The sequence below is a fragment of the Spermophilus citellus genome, assembly GCF_964194105.1.
Source record: "Spermophilus citellus genome assembly, chromosome: 18".
Taxonomy (NCBI): Eukaryota; Metazoa; Chordata; class Mammalia; order Rodentia; family Sciuridae; genus Spermophilus; species Spermophilus citellus.
In genome coordinates, this window is record NC_138200.1 from 68,209,356 (window position 1) to 68,231,458 (window position 22,103).

The 22,103-nt window shown below is 61.8% G+C and overlaps 1 protein-coding gene across 1 annotated transcript in view; it reads left to right on the top strand.

Annotated features, from left to right (window-relative positions):
- The window catches only part of ZFPM1 (zinc finger protein, FOG family member 1), a 58,213-nt gene extending 50,018 nt beyond the window's left edge, over positions 1–8,195 (top strand). Inside the window, exons 5-10 of the mRNA XM_081275888.1 lie at positions 1,877–1,979; positions 3,418–3,618; positions 5,491–5,724; positions 5,971–6,066; positions 6,147–6,293; positions 6,466–8,195. Coding sequence (XP_081132014.1) covers positions 1,877–1,979; positions 3,418–3,618; positions 5,491–5,724; positions 5,971–6,066; positions 6,147–6,293; positions 6,466–8,147 — 2,463 coding nt within the window. The 3' untranslated portion in view covers positions 8,148–8,195. The remainder of the gene's footprint in view (positions 1–1,876; positions 1,980–3,417; positions 3,619–5,490; positions 5,725–5,970; positions 6,067–6,146; positions 6,294–6,465) is intronic.
- The last annotated feature ends 13,908 nt before the right edge of the window (positions 8,196–22,103 follow it).

Consider the following 22,103-nt stretch of genomic DNA (forward strand, 5'->3'; position numbering starts at 1 on the left):
GCCCTCATAGGTGCCTCTGCTAAGTGACAGAGACGCAGCGGGTGTGCAGCCCCGAGCACCGAGCACCTGGGTAGGGTGCCCTCTGCTCTCCAGCTTGCCTGCAGCAAGACCTGTGGTAGAAGACACCCAGTGGACATCTGGAGATCACTGCCTGGCCCTGACCTGACAGTCCTACCCAGAGGCGCTGCCACGACTGCTTGGTCCTCCTGGTCCAAGGGAAGCCAGCAGCAGGGCCGCCGGAGCCCACGTACTGCCGTGACCCAGGCAGGCACTGCTCAGAGGGCTGCACTCAGATCCTGCTTCCCAGCGTCCCTGGGGAAACTGAGTCAAGGCAGGAGGGCAGTGGCCAGCAGCAGGCTGTCCGGCCCAGAGCAGGCCAGGGCTCAGGGCCCTCTCAGGGTTCACGGCAGCTCCAGGAGAGGGTCAGGTGTTACCCCATTTCCAGATGGAAAGCCAAGGCCACAGTCTGGCTCCAGCTAAGGCTGTGGGACTCCCCTCCCAGGCCAGGGCTCTCCCCAGCCCACTGGCCGATTTACCTCCACCCCCTCTTGCTCCAGGACTGCCACGTGGCAGCATGCAGGTGACGCAGAAGCCACCTGGCCCTCCCGCCCCAACCTTGCTGGGCCTTGTCCCGGCAGGCCCTATCTTGCCAGCTCCCTGCAGGCCACATGAAGAGCTGAGCAGAGGTGGTCCAGAGCAGTGGCCCTGGGCTGCGGGGGGGGGGGGGGGGGTGAGCCTGGACTGGACCTGCCGCCTGGCTCTGAGGCAGAGTGAGCAGCCAGGCCCGGGGTCAGAGGAAGACCAGGCAGGGAGGTGCAGGGGCTGCCGAGGAACTGGCAGTCACCACCCACCTCCCACCCCAGCCTCAGGCTCATCCTTCCTGCTGGGCGCTGTGGCCAGCTGTCTCACAGACACGGGTGCCCCAGATGGACAGGTCAAGCAGAGGCCTTCCAGGTGCCCCTAGTTCTGATTAAAAGGTGTTTATGTGAATAAAACGGAGTGAGAGGGCTGACAGGAAGGCGTGTGTGGAGTGCACCATGGTCCTCAGGCCCCCGGCGGAACTGGACCACTGCAGACAGCAAGGGCAGCCTGGAGCTGAGGCCCAGCGTGCAGGAGACAGGCCCCACCCCTGCCCGCTGGGGCTCTGCGCCTCACCCTTCATGCATGACCAGGGCCACCTGCCCCACCCTGGCCCTCTTTCAGCACAGGATGGGCCTGGGCCTTCTCTGCCCTGGAGCTGGGGGCAAGGGTGCAGGAAGAGAGGCCAGCCCAGAGCAGGCCGCAGAGGAGACGGGGACTGCTTCCCAGGAGATAGACCAGGTGGACCCAGGGCTAACCCAAATGACACCACTGGCCTTGGGCCTGAGCAGCCAGCCAGTCTCAGGGACAGGGACAAAGGTAGCCCTTCTCTGCTCCCCACTCTGCAACAGGGGCAGCCCACAGTAGGGTCAGTCGGTCTCTGGGAAGCTGCACTCTGGGCTCATGTCCTCAGTCCAGAGCTCATCTGGAGGATGCAGGGGCATGTGGGCGTAGGATGCCCAGGCGGTGGGCATGGTGGGAACAGATCTCGGTGCAATTCAGGCTTTGCCCTTCACTGGCTGTGTGACCTGGGGCATGCTGCTTGACCTGGGCCTTGGTTTCCGAAAGGACCCAGCACCCAACTACAGCTGCTGCTCCCTGCTGTGGCTCTGAGTCCCAGCAGTGGACATACTGCTGTGGGACACAGGATGTGGGCCACAGGTCCATCAGCTGCCAAGCCACTCACCGCCCACAACACGAAGCCCCACAGCCTGGCCACACCAGGCACAGTGGAGCCTGTCTCGGGGAGCCCCAGTGGCCCTCCCTGGCTGAGCCCATCCATCCCTGCTCTCCCCAGGGCCCGGCCCTGACCCTGCTTCTGGTGGATGAGGCCTGCTGGCTGAGGACACTGCCCCAGGCCCCGACAGAGGCCGAAGCCAACGCAGAGATCCACAGGAAGGGTTGGTATCATGTGGAGCTTCCCTCCCTCCCAGAAGCCTTCCGGAAGGTGGGGTCACTTGGCTCTGCCTGGGCTGGCCCTTAAAGGGAAACCCAGACATTCAGGCCACAGCCCAGCACCCTGAGGGACACTCCTGCAGGCAGGGGAGCTGCCGTCCCATGAAGATCCCCCTTGGTCCTAAACGACCCCAGGGAGGCTGGGCTGACCTCTGTCCTCTGGGGAAGACATGCTCCCTTCCTCTCCTCCCCGTCCCGGGGGGACCGCTCCCAGGGCTTCTGGGAAGCCCAGGCTGGCTGACAGGTGGACAGCTACAGTGCTGACTGGCCCTGCTGAGCTGGGGGGCCAAGTCCAAACCTAGCTGTGCCTGCAGGTGTTGTGGGACTGGGCAGGGCCGGGTTTCCCCCCTGGAGAAGGGGCAAGGCCTGAGGAGGACTGCAGCAAGCCTGCCCATCCTCACCTTCCCTCAGCTCTTCCTGTCCAGAGCTGGGGCTCGAGCACTGTCCTGGGGGTCATCTGCAGCATGCCCAGCAGAAGCAGAGCTCCCTCCCTGGGGCAGTGCTGCACCTGGCTCTGCCTGCCCTCAACTCCAGGACCCAGGCCAGCACCCTGCCCCCATTAGCCTGTCTCCCCTGTCCCATCCTCCTCACCAAAAGACATTCTTGGGGCCTGGAGAGACCAGCTAGAAGGAGCCCTGGGCACCAGGGCTGGGTGCCGGCAGAGGACAGGCAGCTGTGGGCCTGCCTGGGGCATGAGCCAGTCAGCACCCTCTGACCCACCCCTCCTGCAGTCTGTGCAATGGGGCTCTGGCCAGGTGTGGCCACCTGGGAAGGCTAAGGCTCCTTCCAGTGGCCATGCTGACAAGGTGGCCTGCGCTGGGTGGTGCTGGGCCTTGGGAGCCCCAGCCAGGCACTGGTGGCGGTCATGGCTTTGATGGGCCCAGGGAGCCCCAGTCTAGGCACAGGCTGCTGCTCCTGAAGCCAGCAGCACTCCTTCCCTGGCCAAGCTGGGCACAGGGAAGCACAGCCCCATGAGCTGCCAGCCAGAAGGCAGACCGGCGGGGCCCAGCTCTCCTGGGCTTTGTTGGCAGAGACTGCCCCCTAAAGGCCTCTGTGGGAATAGTCATACCCAGTCAATTCCCAGAGGAACTATTCTAAGGTCCCCACCTGAGGCCACCCTCCAGCCACTTTCCTGGGAGCCCACGTGGCTATCCACCTGCTTTCCTGGGAATGAGGCAGTAGGGCTGGCCACCAGAGGGCAGGAGGCACACCATGGAAACCAGCCAGGCACAGCTGCGAACCCAGGCGCAGAACCTCCTGCTGGCCTGGGACCTGCTGCTCTCTACCCCAGGCAGCATGGCGGTCCTCAGGGAAGACGGGGGGATGCTGGGGAGGGACCAGTGGCCGCTGAGGCCCAGCATCATGGCTGCCTGTGTCCTCCAGATGACACCCTCTGGTGCAGGGTCACCAAGCCAGTGCCTGCAGGTGGACTCCTGCATGTGTTCCTCATGGCCGAGCCCCGCGGCCACCCTGTGAAGAAGGAGCCCGCAGAGCCCGAGTGTCCCGCCCCAGTGCCCACCGACATCCAGCTCCTGCCCCAGCAGGCCGGCATGGCATCCATCCTGGCCTCTGCGGTCATCAACAGTGAGTGCCCTGCCTCCCTGGGGCGGGTCCTGGTGTGCTCAGGAGCTCCGGGCTGCAGGTGCGGCCACGGGTAGCTCAGGGCAGGACTTGCTCAGCCAGCACAAGGCCCTGGGTTCACCCCCAGGACCCCCAAAGGGTCAAATGTTTACCCCCCCCCCCGGCAGACCACTGAACTGAGGGACAGTGCCACAGCCAAGGCTGGGACACCTGGGTGCTGGAGAGCACAGGGGGGCTGCCAGGGCAGGACAGGGCAGCTGGAGGCAGGGATCCACAAGAGGAAGCAGGGCAAGACGGTGCCAGGCTGCAGGTGGCATACTACTCCTTAGGGCAGCAGTGGGGGCAAAGCCTAGGGCAGGGACAGCAGGGCCCCCAGAGCCCAGGCACACCATGGGAAAAGAGGCAAACTGGCCTGAGGTCCAGACTGGACTCTGCACCCCCCATGCTCAACGGAAAGCTCATGGCTCACCTGGAGCCCCAGACTGGACAGCTGCCTCTAAAGCTGAGGACAGCCAAGGACAGGACACCCACACTCCGCAACCCTATGCCCCAGCATGGCGCACAGCAGCGGGGCCACCCTGCAGAGCCCTTCCCCGACCTGACACAGACAGCGGCACATCTGTGAAGGAGATGGCCCCAGGAGGCAAAGCTCAGAGGTGGCTCAGGCAAGGGGCTCCGATAAGGACTCTACACAGGGCTTACGGAAAGAAGACAGGGGAGAAGGCAGGTCCTCTGGGGCCAAGCGGTGGCAGTAAGCTAATGGGGAGGGCGAGTCTGCTTCTGTCTCTTCCCGGGAATGGGAATGAGCGTTTGAGGGAGATGGGAGGCCAGGGCGGCCACCTGACTTGGGCAGGGATGGGAGTGCTACCCAGCTGGCTCCCAGGGTGCCTGGGAGACCTGACTCCAGGGAGACACAATGGCCCAGTGGGTTAGTGAGGGTCCCATGTCCCCCCTTCAGCCTGCATGACTGTGTCCCCCACCCCAGGGCCTAGGCACTCAGAGGGCTGGCTGCAGGGGGCCCCAGCTTCCTCCTCCAGGGTCTCGGGTCTGGTGTCAGCACCTCAATCCCACATAGCACTGTCCACGGGACATGCCAGCTGGAGGACACCACAGTGGGGTGGATACCTTGTCATCTGAGACCTTCCCAGCTCCTCCAGGGGCAGTGGGCAGGGCCTGAGCTGGGGTCTGGCAACGATGAGAAGCAGACCCAGGTTGACTCCTGAGGCCCAGGTTCCAGGCCTGTGTCCTCCCTGTGGCTCAGGGTCAGCAGCAACACAGCCCAAGGCCTCTGCCGTTAGTAGAGCTACGTCTGCCCAGGGCTTGGCCTTGGCAGCAGTCGGTGGCCATCCTGGCTCAGGCCCAGGGCTGCAGCCCCTGCCCCTCACCCAGCCAGCAGCGGAGTTCCTAGCTGTGACCTTGCAGAGACAGACAAATCCCCAGCAGTGGCTTCTCAGAGCCCAGACCCACAGGCCTTAGCAGAGAGAGCAGAGCTGCCTGAGACCCAAATCAGCAAAACCCAAGAACAGAGGTAAACAGCACAGCAGGAGAAGCTGGGCCAGAAGCCACCTCCCCCCCACCAGCAGGTGCTAGGTTCCCTCAAGGAGGCAGACTCCTGGGGCAGGGCAAGGCAACCACCCTTGTATATCTGAGGCAAGGGGTCATCAGAGACATCTCCTCAGGGCAACAGGCATTGGGGGTGGCTGAGGTCTCAAAATCCATCAAATGGGGCCAGGGCTACTACAGGAGAGCCAGGAAGTGACCACACAGGGCGAGACAATCTCAGGTCCTCTATGGAGAGGCCCCGCTCCTGCCTGGGCTGGTAGGCAGACCTGCTGCCCAGTGCCCACCCTCAGCTGGTGCCACCTTGCCCCACAGAGGATGTCTTCCCCTGCAAGGACTGCGGCATCTGGTACCGAAGCGAGCGCAACCTTCAGGCCCACCTGCTCTACTACTGTGCCAGCCGCCAGAGCGCCGGCTCCCCAGCCATGGCGGCCACGGAGGAAAAGCCCAAGGAGTCCTACCCCAACGAGCGCGTCTGCCCCTTCCCCCAGTGCCGCAAGAGCTGCCCCAGTGCCAGCTCCCTGGAGATCCACATGCGCAGCCACAGTGGTGAGCCCCTCCTAGACCAGCACAGCCACACGAGCACACCCAGCAGTCAGGCCGCCGCCCTGCGGCCAACACCGGGCTCCCCCAGCACGTGGTAGTCAGCCCAGGCCTGGTCCTAGGGGCCAAAGGGGGCTTCCAAACCAGGCCATCCATGCCAGCAAGGTTTGGCTCAGGGCCCAGTCTCCTGGTCCTCGAGCTGCTGGCCAGGTGGGACGCTGGGGCTGGCCCTGACTCTCCCGTGTGTTCTAGGAGAGCGGCCCTTCGTGTGCCTCATCTGCCTGTCAGCCTTCACCACCAAGGCCAACTGCGAGCGCCATCTCAAGGTGCACACAGACACACTCAGTGGTAGGTGGGCTGGGGGACGGGAGGGGGTGTGGGCCACGACCTCTGCCACAGGGCTCTGACCACCACAGCATGGCCCATAGGTGTCTGTCACAGCTGTGGCTTCATCTCCACCACAAGGGACATCCTCTACAGCCACCTGGTGACCAACCACATGGTCTGCCAGCCCGGCTCTAAGGGTGAGATCTACTCTCCAGGGGCCGGACATCCAGCTGCCAAGCTGCCCCCAGGTGAGCAGTCCCTGCCACTGCCCCACCGGCCTCAAGGAGGGAGGGAAGGGGGCTTGTCCACAGGCAGGTAGGGTCAATTTTAGCTGTAATCATACATAAACCACTTCTGCCAAGCACCCCTGTTCCCATTCTGGCCCCGGCCTCAGAAGCCATCCCTGTGGTCACCTTGCAGACGGTCTTGCCAGCATCCAGCAACACTCAGCCCCACATGGCCCCCGGGCCTCGGGGGACCTAGGCTTGGCACCTGCCCCATCACCAGGACAAGACAGGAAGGTCCTGGCTGAAGCCACCAACGGAGAGGCCAGAGTGGCCCCCCAGAATGGCGGCAGCAGTGAGACCCCTGCAGCTCCCAGGAGCATCAAGGTGGAGGCGGTGGAGGAGCCAGAGGCAGCCCGTGCTCCCGGCCCTGGAGAGCCAGGGGCCCAGGCCCTGTCGCGGACACCATCACCGCACAGTCCGGCTGCGGCCAGGGTGAAAGCCGAGCTGTCCAGCCCCACGCCGGGCTCCAGCCCGGGACCCGGCGAGCTGGGCCTGGCTGGAGCGCTCTTCTTGCCGCACTACGTGTTCGGGCCAGACGCGGGCGCTCCCTCGGGCGCGCCGCAGGCCTCGGAGATCCTGGCCAAGATGTCGGAGCTGGTGCACAGCCGGCTGCAGCAGGGCGCGGGCGTGGCCGGGACCCCCGCCGGCCTCTTCGCAGGGGCCAAGGGCGCCACGTGCTTCGAGTGCGAGATCACCTTCAACAACGTCAACAACTTCTACGTGCACAAACGGCTCTACTGCTCCGGCCGCCGCCCGCCTGAGGACACGCCCGCTGCGCGCAGGCCCAAGGCGATTCCGGGCCCGCCGCGGGCGACCCCCGGCCCGCCCGCCGAGCCTGAGGCGACGCGCTCGTCTCCGGGCCCCGGGACGCGCGAGGACGAGGCGGGCGATGCGGCCACGCCCGAGGCCGAGGCGGCCGGCCGGGGCAGCGAGGGCAGTCAGAGCCCGGGCAGCTCGGTGGACGACGCGGAGGACGACCCCAGCCGCACACTGTGCGAGGCCTGCAACATCCGCTTCAGTCGCCACGAGACCTACACGGTGCACAAACGCTACTACTGCGCTTCGCGCCACGACCCTCCGCCCCGCCGACCGCCCGCGGCCGCGCCCACCCCGGGGACCGCGCCGCCCGCCCTGACCGCGCCGCCCGTGCGCACGCGCAGGCGCCGCAAGCTGTACGAGCTGCACGCGGCAGGTCCGGCTCCGCCGGCGGCAGGCCCCGCCCCCGCCCCTCCCGGTCCCGCGCCCGAGCCGCCCGCCTCGCCGCGGCCGGGAAGCGGGATCGCAGGCCCCGCCCCCGAGCCCGCGGCCGACGGCCCCATTGACCTGAGCAAGCGGCCCCGGCGCCAGCCCCCAGACGCCCCGGCTGCGCTGCCCGCGCTCGCCGACTACCACGAGTGCACGGCGTGCCGCGTGAGCTTCCACAGCCTCGAGGCCTACCTGGCGCACAAGCAGTACTCGTGTCCCGCCGCGCCGCTGCGCCCGGCCGCCGCCTGCCCCTACTGCCCCCCAAGCGCGCGCGCCCGCGGCGACCTGCTGGAGCACCTGCGCCTGGCGCATGGCCTGCGCGTGGCCCGGCCCGAGCCCAGCGCGTTGGACAGCCCCGAGGGCCGAGCGCCGCGCTCTCCGTCCCCGCCCGCTCCCAATGCGGACCCCGCCGACCTGGGCACAACGACGCCCAGCAAGGGCCCGCCCGCGCCCGCGGCGTCCAGCCACCGCTACTGCCGCCTGTGCAACATCAGGTTCAGCAGCTTGTCCACCTTCATCGCGCACAAAAAGTACTACTGCTCATCGCACGCCGCCGAGCACGTGAAATGAGCCCGCCGCGTGGACCCGGGCACTCAATAAAGACTTTCGCTGTGACCAGCGAGCCGGCCACGGGCCTGGTTCTCTGAGCTCGGTCCCTGCGCCCCGCCCCCGACGCCCGGGAAAAGAAGGGCTTGCACCTAGCTGGGCAAGGACCACCTGGCAGTGCACTGGGAGGTTGCCGCGCGTGCTTGCAGAGGCCCAAAGTGAGCGCCCCGCGGGCACCACCTCCAGCCCACTCTGCCAGAGCTAAGCCCTGCACAGGCCGAGAGCAGGCCTAGGCGGTGCTTGGCTGAACAGTCTGGCCATGGCTTTGCGGCTGGGCAGGTGAGGGTACCTTCCAGCTGGATTTACCTAAAAAACAAATACACCCTTTTTCTACCAATTCTAACGGTCTTTCTGGGCATCCTGCAGAGGCAGTGATCACTCCGGGAATAACGCTGAGGTGTCACCCAGCCGACCACCCAGGTGGCTCCTCTGCTTGTTTCCTTCCCACCCAACCTTCAGGGGTGAGGGGCTATTGGGCCTGGGTATGTACGAGAGTTAGAAGTCCCCAGAGTCGTGGCTCACAGGCGCTACCCATGGAGACCGACCACAGAGGCTACCGCCAAGGCCGCTGGGCATGGGGGGCTGGGGATATAGCCCTGGATCCCAGGGTCATGGTCTGGGAAAGGATCCCTCCATCCAGGGTGCCTGGCTTTGGTCCTTTTTCCATAAAGGCCAGACAGGAAGTGGGGGCCAAAGACCCAAGGCAGGCTCCAGGTGTAGGCAGGCTTCCCTCTGTCCCCTCCTGTCCCATCCTACACCCTACTGCTGCTGCAGCACACGGAAGATGGCCAACTCTCAGACCCCCCAGCACCCGCACATGCCTCAGTTTCCACACCCATGAAATGGCAGGAGGCAGTCCTGTGGCCCCTCTGGGAGCTTAGCCTGGGCTAAGCCCTGCCACCAGCAGCAGCACAAGCCTCAGACTGCAGCAGATTCTCTAGCCTCTGCTGCCCCCATGGCACAGGGCTGGGCACTGGCTACCCTGCCAAGTCCTAGGATTACACAAGGCCTGTGCCAGCCTCCACCTACACCAAGGACCTTGCTCTGACATGTGCCCATCCCCTGGGATGGGACCTTCCACAGGGAGCACCACAGGTGCCATTAGTCTCCTTGTGTCCCCTGAAGCCCCTGCCCCACTCTCCCTGAAATCCCTCTGTGCTGCCAGGACCTGCGGTGCTGCCTCTACCTCACACAGCCCCAGCAGCCATTTCGGACATTATACTAGCCCCAGACTCCTCCCACTTCCCCAGGGAGCCTGCTTCCTGCCCCCAAGACACTGTCCCCCAGCCCTGGGAGCACAGGGATGCCCCTGCATCTCTCCATATCTTCTAAGCCCCAGAGCTCTAGACCCCCTGCCCAAGGACCTCAGACCCCAGGTCCTCCTAGGGCAGGTCCCACAGTGGCTCCCCTGCACTGCGTCTCCTCCCCATCCTCTGCCCCTCCCACTGCTGACAGGTCCTGCTGGCCTTTGCTGCCGGAGCAACTTGATGTCTCCAGAGCTCCAGCCTGGTAAACCATGTGCAGGTTGCGGAGTCTCAGCCTAGGCATTGTCCCCAGGTCCCCTCTCCCCAGACCCTCCCCCAGCTGGCCTTTAGGAACAGCTGCCACACACCCCTACCTCTGGGGCTGCCCTGGTCCCCTGCCAGGCTCCGGGTTGCACTCTACCCATGTGAGACCCTCCTCCGCTGCTGGGTCCACAATCATTCACTAAGCAGGTGGCACCCTGCTCTCGGGTGCACAGAGGAGGAGGCTCCTTGGGGCCCGGTCCTTCCCACCCCACTACGCCCTTGGCTGTGGTTGGCAACTCAGGTCAGCACCTTGAAGGGCTCCCCTGGGCCCGTGTGTGGGCACCCAACTTAGGGCCCTCTACCCGCTTCTTCCCTGATGGTGAGCTCATTCTCCAGGTCACCAGGTTTTCTTTTCCCATCCTCTTGACCCTCCCCACTGTCTCCTGTCCTCAGCCACACCCCCACACTGTTCCACCAGTGTCACCAGCTCTGCCAGTGACACATGCCACCCCACTTACTGAACACGTTCACAGTCCACTGTCTAACGCTATCCAAGTCCCATGTACAGCCAGTGCCCTGGTGACTGCTGCCTGCCCCCAGCCCCTGGGAGCCTCCCTGCCTCCCTCAGCCCTTTCTGCCAACTCCTGCCCTCTCAAGACTGGCGTCAGCCCACCCTGAGCCTGCCTCCTTCCAGAATCCTCTAGGTAGGGTGGCTCTGGCCCACCTTTCTTCCTCCATGCCCCCTTCTGCTTGACCTGCAGCCCAAAGCCATGCATCTGTGCTGGCCAGGCCAGCAGCAGCCAGGCAGGACTGTGTCCACCTCATCCCTGCACCCTGTACGATGCTTGGCATGAGAGGGACTCTGGGGACCCTCACTGTTTCAAACCCCTCTCAGCCAGGTGTGGAGCTTTCCTGGTTGCTCTATGAGGAACCCAAGGTTCAGTGGGGCCAGCACCTGCCCAGGGCACCCCACTGGTATAGCTGGGCCTTGACCACGTCGATCTGCCTGCTCCCAATGCCCAAGTTCTCAGCTACTGGCCATGCTACTGGGTACTGGCTCCCAGCCCAACCCAACTTGCAGTCAGCTGAGCAGCCCCCATCTACTGCCCAGGGAAGTGTGCAAATGGGGGTCCCCATGCTGCTGGCAATCCCCCCTTCCCAGGACCTCCCCACACAGAGCAGGACAGTAGCTGTGGCTCTGGAGTGTGCACGGTCAATCATCATGCATGGGTCTGCTGGTGGACGCCTGGTCCCATCTGCAGCACCTTCGCCCTGCAGGCTGCTCTAGCAAACAGCCCTTAGGAACTTGGGCCAGTGAAGCCTCCTGACAGCAGAGGGCAGCAGCAACTTGTGCAGGGGGCCAGCAGCCAGTGGACCTGTCCTAGTGCTGCCTGCCAACCTTGGGTCTGCCCCACTTCTCCCTGAGGGTTGGAGGGTCAGCCCCAACGCCATGCCCCTTCCCCCAATGTCACCTGCCAGACTCCGACAAGCCCAGGGAGAGCCTTGAGCAGGCCCTGTGGGCTCGAGGGCCAGCCCTTGCTGGGCACATCTTAGAGTTAATTTGCCTCAGGGCTGGGACCCCTGCCCCAGCATCACCTGAGCCGTGGACAATGAACATTTTAGGGACAGAGGGTGTCCTCAGAAGCCTCTCTGGCAAGCTCACCCCACAACAGGTACGAGTGTGGCCACCCTCTTCCTCCCCAGAGTGCAGGTCAGCCACTGAGCCTTCCTCAGCTGGGATGGGCGGAACAGGGAGGGGTTGCACTGGGCCCCAAGTGAGCCACACCCTCTCCTGCACAGAGCCTGCCCTGGCCCCCTCTGCAGTCCCATCCACCAGGGCCTGGAGGGCCTCCATGAGCCTGGAGACGCCATGGCCTGTGGGGGACCAGTTGGTGGGGGCTCTGGACCTGAGTTGGGAGGGCAGAAGAGGGTCCTGAATTCTTCAGAAGTGTCCTGAGTGTTCCACTTGCTCTGGGTCAAGCCCGAGCCCCAGGCCGTCCAGAGGCCAGAGCAGCCTGGCGCCCACCTGCAGTCAGGAAGCCTGGCCCTACCCACAGAGCTGCCTCCCCCAGAGGTCACGATGGCCCAGGCAAGGGCACAGCCTTCCCAGCACAGTGCACCAGTGAGGTAGTGCCCAGCACCCCCCCCCGCCCCCACGCACGAGGACCCTGTGGCCACTGGATGCACCAGGCACTCTCCCTGTGCTGAAGAGAGATGGTCAGCACCCCACCCCTCATCCCTGAGTCCCCTGCTGCCCCGGCACACAGCGCACCTCCCAGGTGTGGGCTGAGGCTGGAGGCCGGGGCCGTGCCTCAGCCACCCGCCACTCACTGCCTCCCACTGCCCTCAGGTTTAGTGACACCTGTGCCTGTTGCACTTACTGGTCGAGCCGATTCTGTGTTTTAGGTTCCCAGGGACCACAGCCCTCCCCGACCTTCCTGTTTTCCCATGGATTGCAGGTTTTTGTGCTTTTTTTTTTTTTTTTTAGTTGTAAATAGACACAAAACCTTGATTTTTGTTTATTTATTTTTACGTGGTGCTGAGGTCTGAACCCAGGGCCTCACCGGTGCTAGGCAAGCGCTCACCACTGAGCCACCACCCGGCCCTCCCAGGACTCCTGGGTCTTCTTCTCCGGCCTCTGATACTATTATGGAGCCCGCGGGCTCTTCCTGCCTTGCTGGAGTGGCCCTCGAGTCACGCAGGGGCATTCTGCAGGCTTGCCCTCATCTCCCCCAGGGCAAGCCCGCACCCCCCACCGCCCCCCTCTCGTCCTCGACGTTTCAGTTTTATTTGGACTGGTTTCACTCTGTAGGTCGGATGATGATTTGTCACTGGGTCTTTGTGTGACCTGGCCCCAGCTGGTTTCCTCACATGTCCTTCTGGTGTGTGACCTGACCCCCTGGGGTACGGCTCCTTCAGACACCTTTGTTCACAGGACCACGATGACCCTTGAGGACCCTGAATCCTTGTCTTTGGGAGAGTGGCCCCGCCCCCACCCGGCCCTGGAGGCTCCTACTGGACGGTCCCTCCAGCTCGTTCCTCTTGGTCTCTGGAGACTGCAGCGCCAGGCGAGGCCCACAGGCCAGTGTCGCCAGCTACGTCCGTCCGCCCTGCTCACCTGCCTCTGTCTTGCCTTCACTTATCCCTCTCTCCTGTTGGTGTGGAGTGACGCAGCTCTAGTCTCCCCTCCAGATCAGCCTGAGTGGTGTCCTGGTGTTGGCACCTCAAGGGTGAGAGAGGAGTAGGTGGCACGAAGCTCAGGCACCTGTCCATGCCCAGCTTGAAGGACACCTTGAAGCCCTGGCCAGCATGCCTGCCCGTAGCCTGGCCTCTCTGGAGTTTGGTGTGGTGAGCTTTCTGTGGGGCTGCAGCCAAGGCCACAGACCCAGTGCCTACAGAGCACAGTGCTGGTCACAGGGCTGTCCTCCTAGAAATTCCAGGGACCATCTGACCCTGGCCTTCTCCAGCTCGTGGGGGGTTCTGCACCTCTGGGCTCCTGGTCCCCTCTTTGGAGCCAGCACGCCACCCCCGCCTTCCTCTCTACTCACAGGAGGCTGTGAGTGTTCCTCGCCACCCAGCAGTCCAGGGCAGTCTCATCTCGAGGCCAGCTGATGGGCAGCCTCCATTCCATCCCAGCCTTCACTCTCCCCTGCTGGGGATGAGGGGTGGGTGGCTTGGGCCACCTGCTGCCTACACCCACTCTTGCACCTTTGTTTGTGTTGGCAACGAGTACCTGAATCCCGGGGCTGGGCCTGGGTGTGCCTGTCTCCCAGGAGCTGTTGCTGCTAAGATGCCCCATGCCGACTCCTGGAGCAGCGGTTCCCCAGGGCATGGCGGCTGGTTTCCATGGGCAGCGAGCAGGACCTGACTCCACCTGGTCCTGCACCTCAGATGCCTATCAGCCTCCTCAGTGCAGGAGTCTTCCTGCGATGGGGCCTGCGGACGGCCTGTGGGCTTTTACTCCAACATTGTTAGGGACCTGTTTTTAAGCCAGTGTCACTGTCAGGCCTCTGGGCATGTGCCACTGAGCACCTTCTCCCTGCTGGGTATTGGGTTAGACTCAGAAAGCACCGGCAGGTATCAGCCAAAGGGCAGGGGAGGACTCAGCTGGCAGAGGTGGCAGATACTCTTTCCCTGGAATTCTGCAGGCAATGGCGAGCAGCCAGGGCCGGCACAGCAGACCGGGTGGCTCTCTGTCCTCGCCTGTGTGCCTTCTGCCCAGCTGGGCACACAAGTGGCTGGTGTGGCTTAAGGCAGCCCCTTCCCTTCTTCCCCCCTTGCTGGAGGCACCTCCCTGGACAGGGAGCAGTATCAAGGGCACACACTGTCTGCCCAGGGCAGAGGACCGAGAAGTGTTGGGTACATCTGGTGCCACTGGCAGCAAGGCTGAGCCTCGAGAGAACAGTGTCCTGCTGCTTGGAGTGCACATGGGTTAAACAAGGCCACCAACCGAGTTTCTTGCTGTGGATGTGATCTAACACAGATTCCTAAGAATTAGACTTAGAGGACAAGCTGCTGAAGGAGCTCCCGGTGGTGGACACAGCACAGGCCCCTGGGGGTGAGGCACTGCCCCTGAGCCCACCCTAGGAGGACCAGGGGGCCTCTCCTCTTTTAGACCGAGTTTCCACTGGGGCTGACAGGCCTTTGCTTACACACAGGTGGGTAAATGAGGCTGAGCTCGGGTCGGGGGGCAGATAACCTGATCCGAGCTGAGTCTGCCTTCCCATCTCCCGAGTCAGTGCGGACGGGCATGAGGCTCCCACCCTGTCTCACCTTCTGTCCATCAGGAACCTCAGCCCAGGTCTGAAAGATGGTGCCTAGTGACCTCTGCTCCCTCTGTCTCAGTCACCTCCACATCACCTCCCTCCCTCCCCCACCTTCCTGCCAGTCCACCCCAGAAGACAGACCCCACTAGTCTCACTTCCTATGGTGCAAACCTTGCCAAGACCTAGGCCAGCCCCTTCCTGACTCCCCAGCCCTGTGATTCCTGACTGGCCTAGCAACACACTTGCCTTCTGCCCCGGCTTCTGGTGGAGCCTCAGCTCCCCAACTGCTGCAAGGGTCCTTCTGGGTTTTCCACAGAGGGGAAGAACACACAGCTCTTTGGAGTAGAGTTTTGTGTGTGTTTTTTATTGCTTTTAGCACTTTCCAGAAATTACCCGACTCCTACCGCTGCCCAGGGAAACACCTCAATTCTACCACTGCACGGAGACTTGACTGTGGTGGGGTGCACAGGGGACTCTCCTGTGTCACAGTGTGTCACATACATAGTTTAAACGCACTTTTAAAAACCAAAAGGCAAGAATTCGGAGTGCGAGCCAACATGTGCTGACATTCCTCTCCAGCCCCTGCATCAGGCTGACCTACATGTGGTCAGCCAGGTCGAAGCACCTGTCGGCCCAGTCACAGCCCCTGAATCCGAGGGTCAGTGACTGAGCCTGTGAGGGGAGAGCTCAGACACCTCCAAGGCCAGCGTGGTGAACCTTCGTGGTGCATGCAGCCTGTGGTTGAGAAATCAGGCTGCCGCTGCCTGTTTTTCTCTTTCAAGTTTTTTTTTTTTTTTTTATTGGCTTAAAAAAAAAAAAAAAAGACCCACAGTGGAACTCTGGAGACAGACAGCAAGAGCTCACACCGCACTGGACGCCCAGCATATCCCAGGAGGGGGTGCTCTGGCACCGCAGTGTGCCCTTCTCTGTGTCATCTGCCTTCACCGAGCCAGCCACACTTCCTGACACCCAGAGTGAGCTTCGTCCCTCCCTTAGTGTCTCCTCGATCCGCAGGGGAAGAGGTGTCCAGAGGTGAAGGCCCTGCTTAGAAGCCCACGGCCAGCATGGGTGTAGCTCAGAGGTGGAGCAAGTGCCAGGCAGGTGAGGACCTGGTCCGTCCCAGCACTACGGCCTGCTGGCCGTCTTCAGGACAAGGCCGCCACCATTGCCCCAAGGTGCCCACACAGAGCAGGTGGTGGGGCTTGCCTGGCCCGCACTGCCTGTCAGGACGTCAGCGGGGGAAGAGCCTGTCAGACCCTGCAGAGCCCAGCCAGGCTGGCGCCACTGTGAGGTAGCCTTGGCGCTTGAGAAAGACGTGGGTGGCCGCAGGACAGAGGGTGCAGAGGAGCGGGAGGGGGCCTCCCCTGAACCAGGGGCCCCCAGCTGGGACCCTGCTCCCCTGGGGCAGAGGCTGCTAAGGACAAGGCTCTGTGGGGAGGGGCAGATGGACGAGGTGAGCCGGGCCCCCACTGCCCCCTGCTCCTGACCCCTCTGACGTGACTCCCTCCCTGGATGAGTTTCTGGGGCAGCCAGAACCCAGACAACACACTGGGACACTTCTCAAGTCCGGAGGCCAGAGGTGCTGTCTCAGGGCTCCAGTGGGCCCTGTCCTGCCTCTGCCAGCCCCTGGGCTCCTGGCTCCGCAACTTGGGAAGGGAGGGGCAGAGAGAAGGAAGTGAGCACTAGAAGAGCCACGGAGCAAGGGGGGACAGACCACGGCGAGGGCAGGGGCTGGCGGTGGTAGGGTAGTTCCCGCCTCGCTCTCCAGGAGGAAACCCAGCCCTCCTCACCCTGCGCTGACCCAGCTCCTGTGCTCCTGTGACCCAGCCAGGAGGCAGGGAGGAAGGAAGGGAGAGGCTTCCGGAGGGAGCCTGGGGTTCTCCTGTGGTGCCCGGGAGGGAGCCAGGGCTGTGGGTCCCACCTGGGCTCTGGCAGCCCGGCCTCTGCCTCCTCCAGGCTGGGCCTCCCTGCCGCCCTGGCTCCCCGAGGGGCAGAGCTCCACCTCAGCCACCTGGCTCCTGAGTCAGAGGCCCACCCTGAGCAGCCCCCAGGGCTGTGCGCCACCCACTGTTGTTTCCAAGACAGTCTCAGCGCCCACAAAGCCCTGTGGTGCTGCTGGAGCCCACGCAGGGCTCACTGCGCTCTACCTCTGGATCTGCCTGATGGGCACTGGGTGCCAGGAGCCTAGGACGCAGGCCTGTCGCGTCTGTGTCCCTGTGCTTCCAATGCCATGGTGTTGCTGGAAACAGGCCAGTCGAGAGGCAGCAAGCAGCACTCAGAGAGGAACAGAACTCCAAAGAAAACTCCAAATTCGGAGCCCAGACTCACCCATCATATACCTACGACTTTTTTCTTCATTAAAAAAAAAATTCCCTAGGGGCTGGGCTGTGGCTCAAGGGCAGAGCGCTCACCTAGCCTGTGTGAGGCACTGGGTTCAATCCTCAGCACCACATAAAATAAATAAAGGTACTGTGTCCACCTAAAATTTAAAAAATAGATATTAAAAAATATCCCTGATCTCTGGGGCTGAAGGCCTGTGCAGGGTCTGCAACAGGAAGCGCTCACACCTCAAGGGGGAGTGGCCAGACTCCCAGGGCAGTTATTCACCCTCACAAGGTGGGGACCAGGGCTAATCAGCTTCCTGGAGAAAGGCTGGGGAGACCGACCCCTTTCCAGTGTTGGTGTTTTACCAGAGGTTTTCACAGTTTCACCTCCAGCCTGCCTGGATTGCCCTCACGGTGGCGGGGCGGGTCGGCACCGGCCCGGCCAGGCTCAGCAGCACTCCCTGTGGGTGGACTGCTCTTGCCTGTCCATCAACATGTCAGCTCTCCTTTGGCCTCTGTCAACAGTGAAGTGACTGTTAAAGCGCACTCCCATGTGGGTGTGTTGTCCCTTCTCCTGGGGCCCACGCAACTCAGGTCTAATGCCCCCCCCCACCCCGTGCTGCCACACAGTGTGCCCCTCCCCATCCTGCCACAGGCAAGGGCTCCAGCTCAGCATGTCCCCCCAGCCCTGTTCTGCATGTGGCACCACCTGTAGCTGAGCCTGTGGCTGAGCTGGTGGCCAGGAGGCTGAGTGCCTGGCCCGTGCTTGCTGTCCATTCACAGGCCTGCTCTGGAGAAACCTCTGCCCAAATCTCCAGACCAAAGGTGAGAAAAGCAAAGCTAAAGATCGTCCAGGTGTGAAACGGTAAGAATGCCCCTGGCCAGGACCCCACCCTGACTCCTCAGGCCATGAGATGGGAGGTTCCCCTCTAGGACTCTTGTCCTCACCAGGTCTTCCTGAGGGTGGGCTGGACACACACCGTCCACACAGAGCTGGCTGCAGCGGAGACTCCACACAGGGTTGGAGAGTCACCACGAGCAGATGGGGCCCAAGACCTGAACCTGTCCCAAAGCTGGAGAAGATGTGCAGTGGCCCTTGTGTGGGTGGAGAGGCTGCATGGGGAAGCTGGGGTGGAGGTCACTGGCCCAGGGCACAGCAGAAAGCACCAGGTTCCAGGGAACCTGAACAGGGCGGGTACACTTATTCTATGGCCAGATTTCAGGACCTCAAGGGGGAGCAGAGAAGGCAGGAAGTCCCCAGGGTCAGACAAGCAGCATGGTGCGTCACAGAGGCCCAGATCTCAGAAGTCCCCGGTCACTCCTCACGGCAACCATCAATTGGGCAGCTTCAGTGCCCATCCTCCTCAACAGGTGGGCACCAGGCCAGCCCACAGGTGGCCAGAGGAGCACAGCCCTGGCTCCAGCCCTTGGCTTCTGCAGTCCTTTTGTCCACAAGAACAGCCCACCCACTCACAGAAGGTGCTTCCAGGCCCCAAGGCAGGGACAATCTGCTTGTCTGAGCCCTGGACCGTCCCTCTGACTGGACTGGACAGCTCGGCCCCCAACTCTCTCCCAGGGCCTCTGCCCCTTCAGGCCCCACCTCAGAGCAGGGGTGCTGGACTTCAAGGAATCACAAGCCAGAAACCGTCAATAACCACTCCTGGGGCACGGGAGCACCAGCCTTGCTTTACTTTTGCTAGATACTGACATTAATTTTAAAAAGATATTTATTTTTTAGTTGTAGTTGGACATGATACCTTTATTTTATTTGCTTTTTATGTGGTGCTGAGGATCAAACCCAGGACCTCACACTTGCTAGGCAAATGCTCTACCACTCAGCCACAACCCCAGCCCCGACATTAATTTTTTTAATTACTGAAATTGGGGCTGGGGATGTGGCTCAAGCGGTAGCGCGCTCGCCTGGCATGCGTGCGGCCCGGGTTCGATCCTCAGCACCACATACCAACAAAGATGTTGTGTCCGCCGAGAACTAAAAAATAATATTAAAAAAAAATTCTCTCTCTCTCTCTCTCCTCTCTCACTCTCTCTTAAAAAAATTACTGAAATTGTTGTTTAATATTGTTGATATCTTGTAAAAACACACCTCGATCCCACGAGTGCTAGGAGGGCACATCTCAGGTCCTCCCTGTGCAGTGGGCTTGGGCCAGCAGCAAGGAGCGCTGAGCCAGCCTGGGAGAGAGGATGCAGTTGGTGGCCCTGGACGTGTCTCACAGAAGCCCAGCAAGAGCAGTGGTGGAGCAAGGTCAGGGCAGCCAATGACCCTCCAGGAGCTCAGGGATCGGGAGTGGGGGAGTCCAAGATCCAAGCTCAGCACAGACCAGAGAGGCTCCCCAACACACCCCAAAATTATGAAACCAGACTTTGAAGACACTCGCTAGGTGGCAGCCCTCTGAGCCCTTTGTCCTATGGCCCAGGGAGACTCGGGGTCAGCATCCCACTCCAGTCTCAATGAGAGGGAAAGGTCATCCATCCTTCTGCCCTGGCAATGTGCTTGGAGTAGCCCGTGTCCTTGTCCTTGGGGTGGCCAACAGAGGGTCAGGGTGGCAAGTCCCAGAGGGGAGTGGCGCCAAGGTGGGAGGGAGTGTCCCTCCAGGCAGCCTGAGGGCCCTTTCATCCCACAACCTTCACCTCTAGCTGGTTCCAGAACGTTCCCCCCTACAGGACCCTGCCCCAGCAGCAGGCCCCCCCTACCCTCCCCAGCCCCCAACAGTCCACGTGGCATCCCGTGGGTTTACTTGTGCTGCCCACATCCAGGGAAGGGGATCCGGCCACGGCTGGCCTTTGTGTCCAGTCCGTGATGATATGTCTCAAGGCTGGTCTCTGTCACAGGGCACACCCATCTGCATGTCCGTTGCCACTCACAGTGTGAGTGGACCACATCTATCACCCACTCACTGGTCAGTGCATATCTGTCTTGTCACTTTTTTTACTTTTTAAATCTTATTTTGCTTCTGAGAAGGTCTCTCGTGTGGCCTGAGCTGACTGCAGACTCGGGGGCTCCTGTGGTTCTGGACACCTTTTTTTTTTTCCGTGATGCGGATTGAACATGCGAGGCAAGCCCTTCACCAGCTGAGCTCTCTCCCTGGCCTGGTTCTGGACATGGAGACACCTGCTTATTGGCAGCTGCAGCCCGGCGGTCCCAGCAGCCATTTCCCTGCTGTAGAACAGAGCACTGGTCCCCAGGGCCCGAATTGGGCTCAGCCTCCCCCAGCGCCTGCAGGCTGCTTGGTGGCCCACAGGAACGTCCACAGCCGTTGGTGAGCTGTCTGGCCACACCCATGGCCTCCCGTCTCCAGCAGCGGTCTGTGCAGCTGCTTACCCAGCTGTGCGTGTTCTCCTCCGTTGGGCTGTGGCCTCCCTGCAAGGCAGGGCAGGGTGTGCTGGGAGGTCTCCAGCTCCCGGCTCCCGGCTCCCTGCGTCTGGCCACTGTCCTGTGCCCCAGGCTTCACTCAGATCTCCCTGAAGGGGGGATGCCCGTGCCTAGCCCCACCAGGCTCTTTTCTGCCGCCCGACAGAGCTCACGGAATGGGGGTGGGTGGGGGTAGTGGTCACCCTGAGTCAGCTGTCACTCGATGGAGCAGGAGTGGAGAGCCATCGCCTCCTGTCCTCAGGAGTGAGCACCTAGGGGACAGCCACAGGCGGCGGCGCCCCAGGGGTCAGAGCCAGACACCACAGCTCAGGACCTGCCTTCACTGCCTCCTTTCACACCTTCAAAGTCAGCTGCTGTGCCCAGGCCTGCATCTCAGGGGGCCTTGCCGGACCCAGCCCAGCCAGTGCACTGTGTCACTGCACCCCAGAGGCCACGCTGGGCTCGCCTGGCTCCTCTCTCCTCTGCCCCCTCGGCCTCTCTTTTCCACCTGCACAGCCCAGCTGCACCCCACAGGCAGCTCCTGGCTCCCTCGACCTGATCAAGATCCTCCGCACCTTCGGGGGCCCTGTGACGACCTGGCAGGGCCCCTCAGCCCCAGGCCATCCCTGAGCTCCTGCACCTTTCCTGGGCCTGTTTCTCCACCCCTTGCCATCTGCCCCTCTGGCTCTGCTCAGTCTGACTAAGCTGGCACAGAACTTCCAACCTTTCTCCAGACGGGCAAATTGAACTAAAAACCAGGAAACACTTTACTTCTCCCTGGTGCAAAAGGGGAAGGGGACTTTCCCTTTGCTTTTCTAAGTATATTTACTTTAGAAATGGCTGCTTACTTCTTCTGTGCCCCTTTTGAATCATGTGAACATTTCTATAAAGCTAAATAAGAGCTGTTTTTGCAATCCAGGGACCTCCTTCTCAGGGACCTGAGGGCTATTCCTCTGAGCCATGAATGAGAAGTTAGAGCCTTCTCCCAGTGTTCCAGGGAGGGAGCCTGTTAGGATTTAGATGTAGTGTCCCCCACAAGCTCACATGTAAGACGATGCAAAAAGGTTTGGAGGAGAAATGACTGGGTCACAGCCTTAACCTGATCATGAATTAATCCCTGATGGGATCATTTGGGTGGTAACTGGAGGCGGGCGGGTGTGGCTGGAGGAGTGGGAATTGGGGCGTAGCTATGGGGCATGTATTTGTATCTGGCATGTGGAGTCTCTCTGCTTCCTGATCATCCTGTGAGCTTCCCTCTGCCATGATATCTGCCTCACCTTGAGCTCCAGGGAGTGGAGCACCTGTCCATGGATTGAGACCTCTGAACTGTGCCTTTCCTCTACTGTTGTGTGATCAAGTCCTTTAGTCATAGTGTTACGCTGTTGACCGGTGACGAGTCCTTGCTTCCCCAATGTTGAAGAATAACACCAGAAAAGCACGCCGAGGCCAGGTCAGACTAGAAATTAGAAGTTTATTAAAGGACAGCAGAAAAGACTTCTCCCGGAGGAAGAAGGGGACCCAAGTGGTGGAATCAGTGGAGGTGCGGTTGTCTCCCCTTTTTATAGTTTTGGTGATGGAATGTAGGTGGGAAGGCCCGAGGGGTGGGACACAGGTGGGCCAAACAAGTAATCTGGGCAGGAAGGACTTCATTATCACTTCTTGGGATGCGCTATCTCCCAGTCTGTTGGGGGGCTGTTTCCTGGGTTCCATTAACATTTCTTTGGGGTGGACTTTGGAATCATTGTCAGCATGGCCTCCATTTTAGATCTTACTCGATATTAGACCTGATTTACCTAACTACACTGACTACCTAACTTTAAATCTGGCTTCAATAGCAGGAAAAAAAGCTAACGCAGAGCCCAATGTCAGCAGGTGCCTGTGGAGGCTGAGATGAAGGCAGGTGCCAACAGACCCTCCAGCCACCCCAGCCACTCGGATGGGCTGTGCGTGAC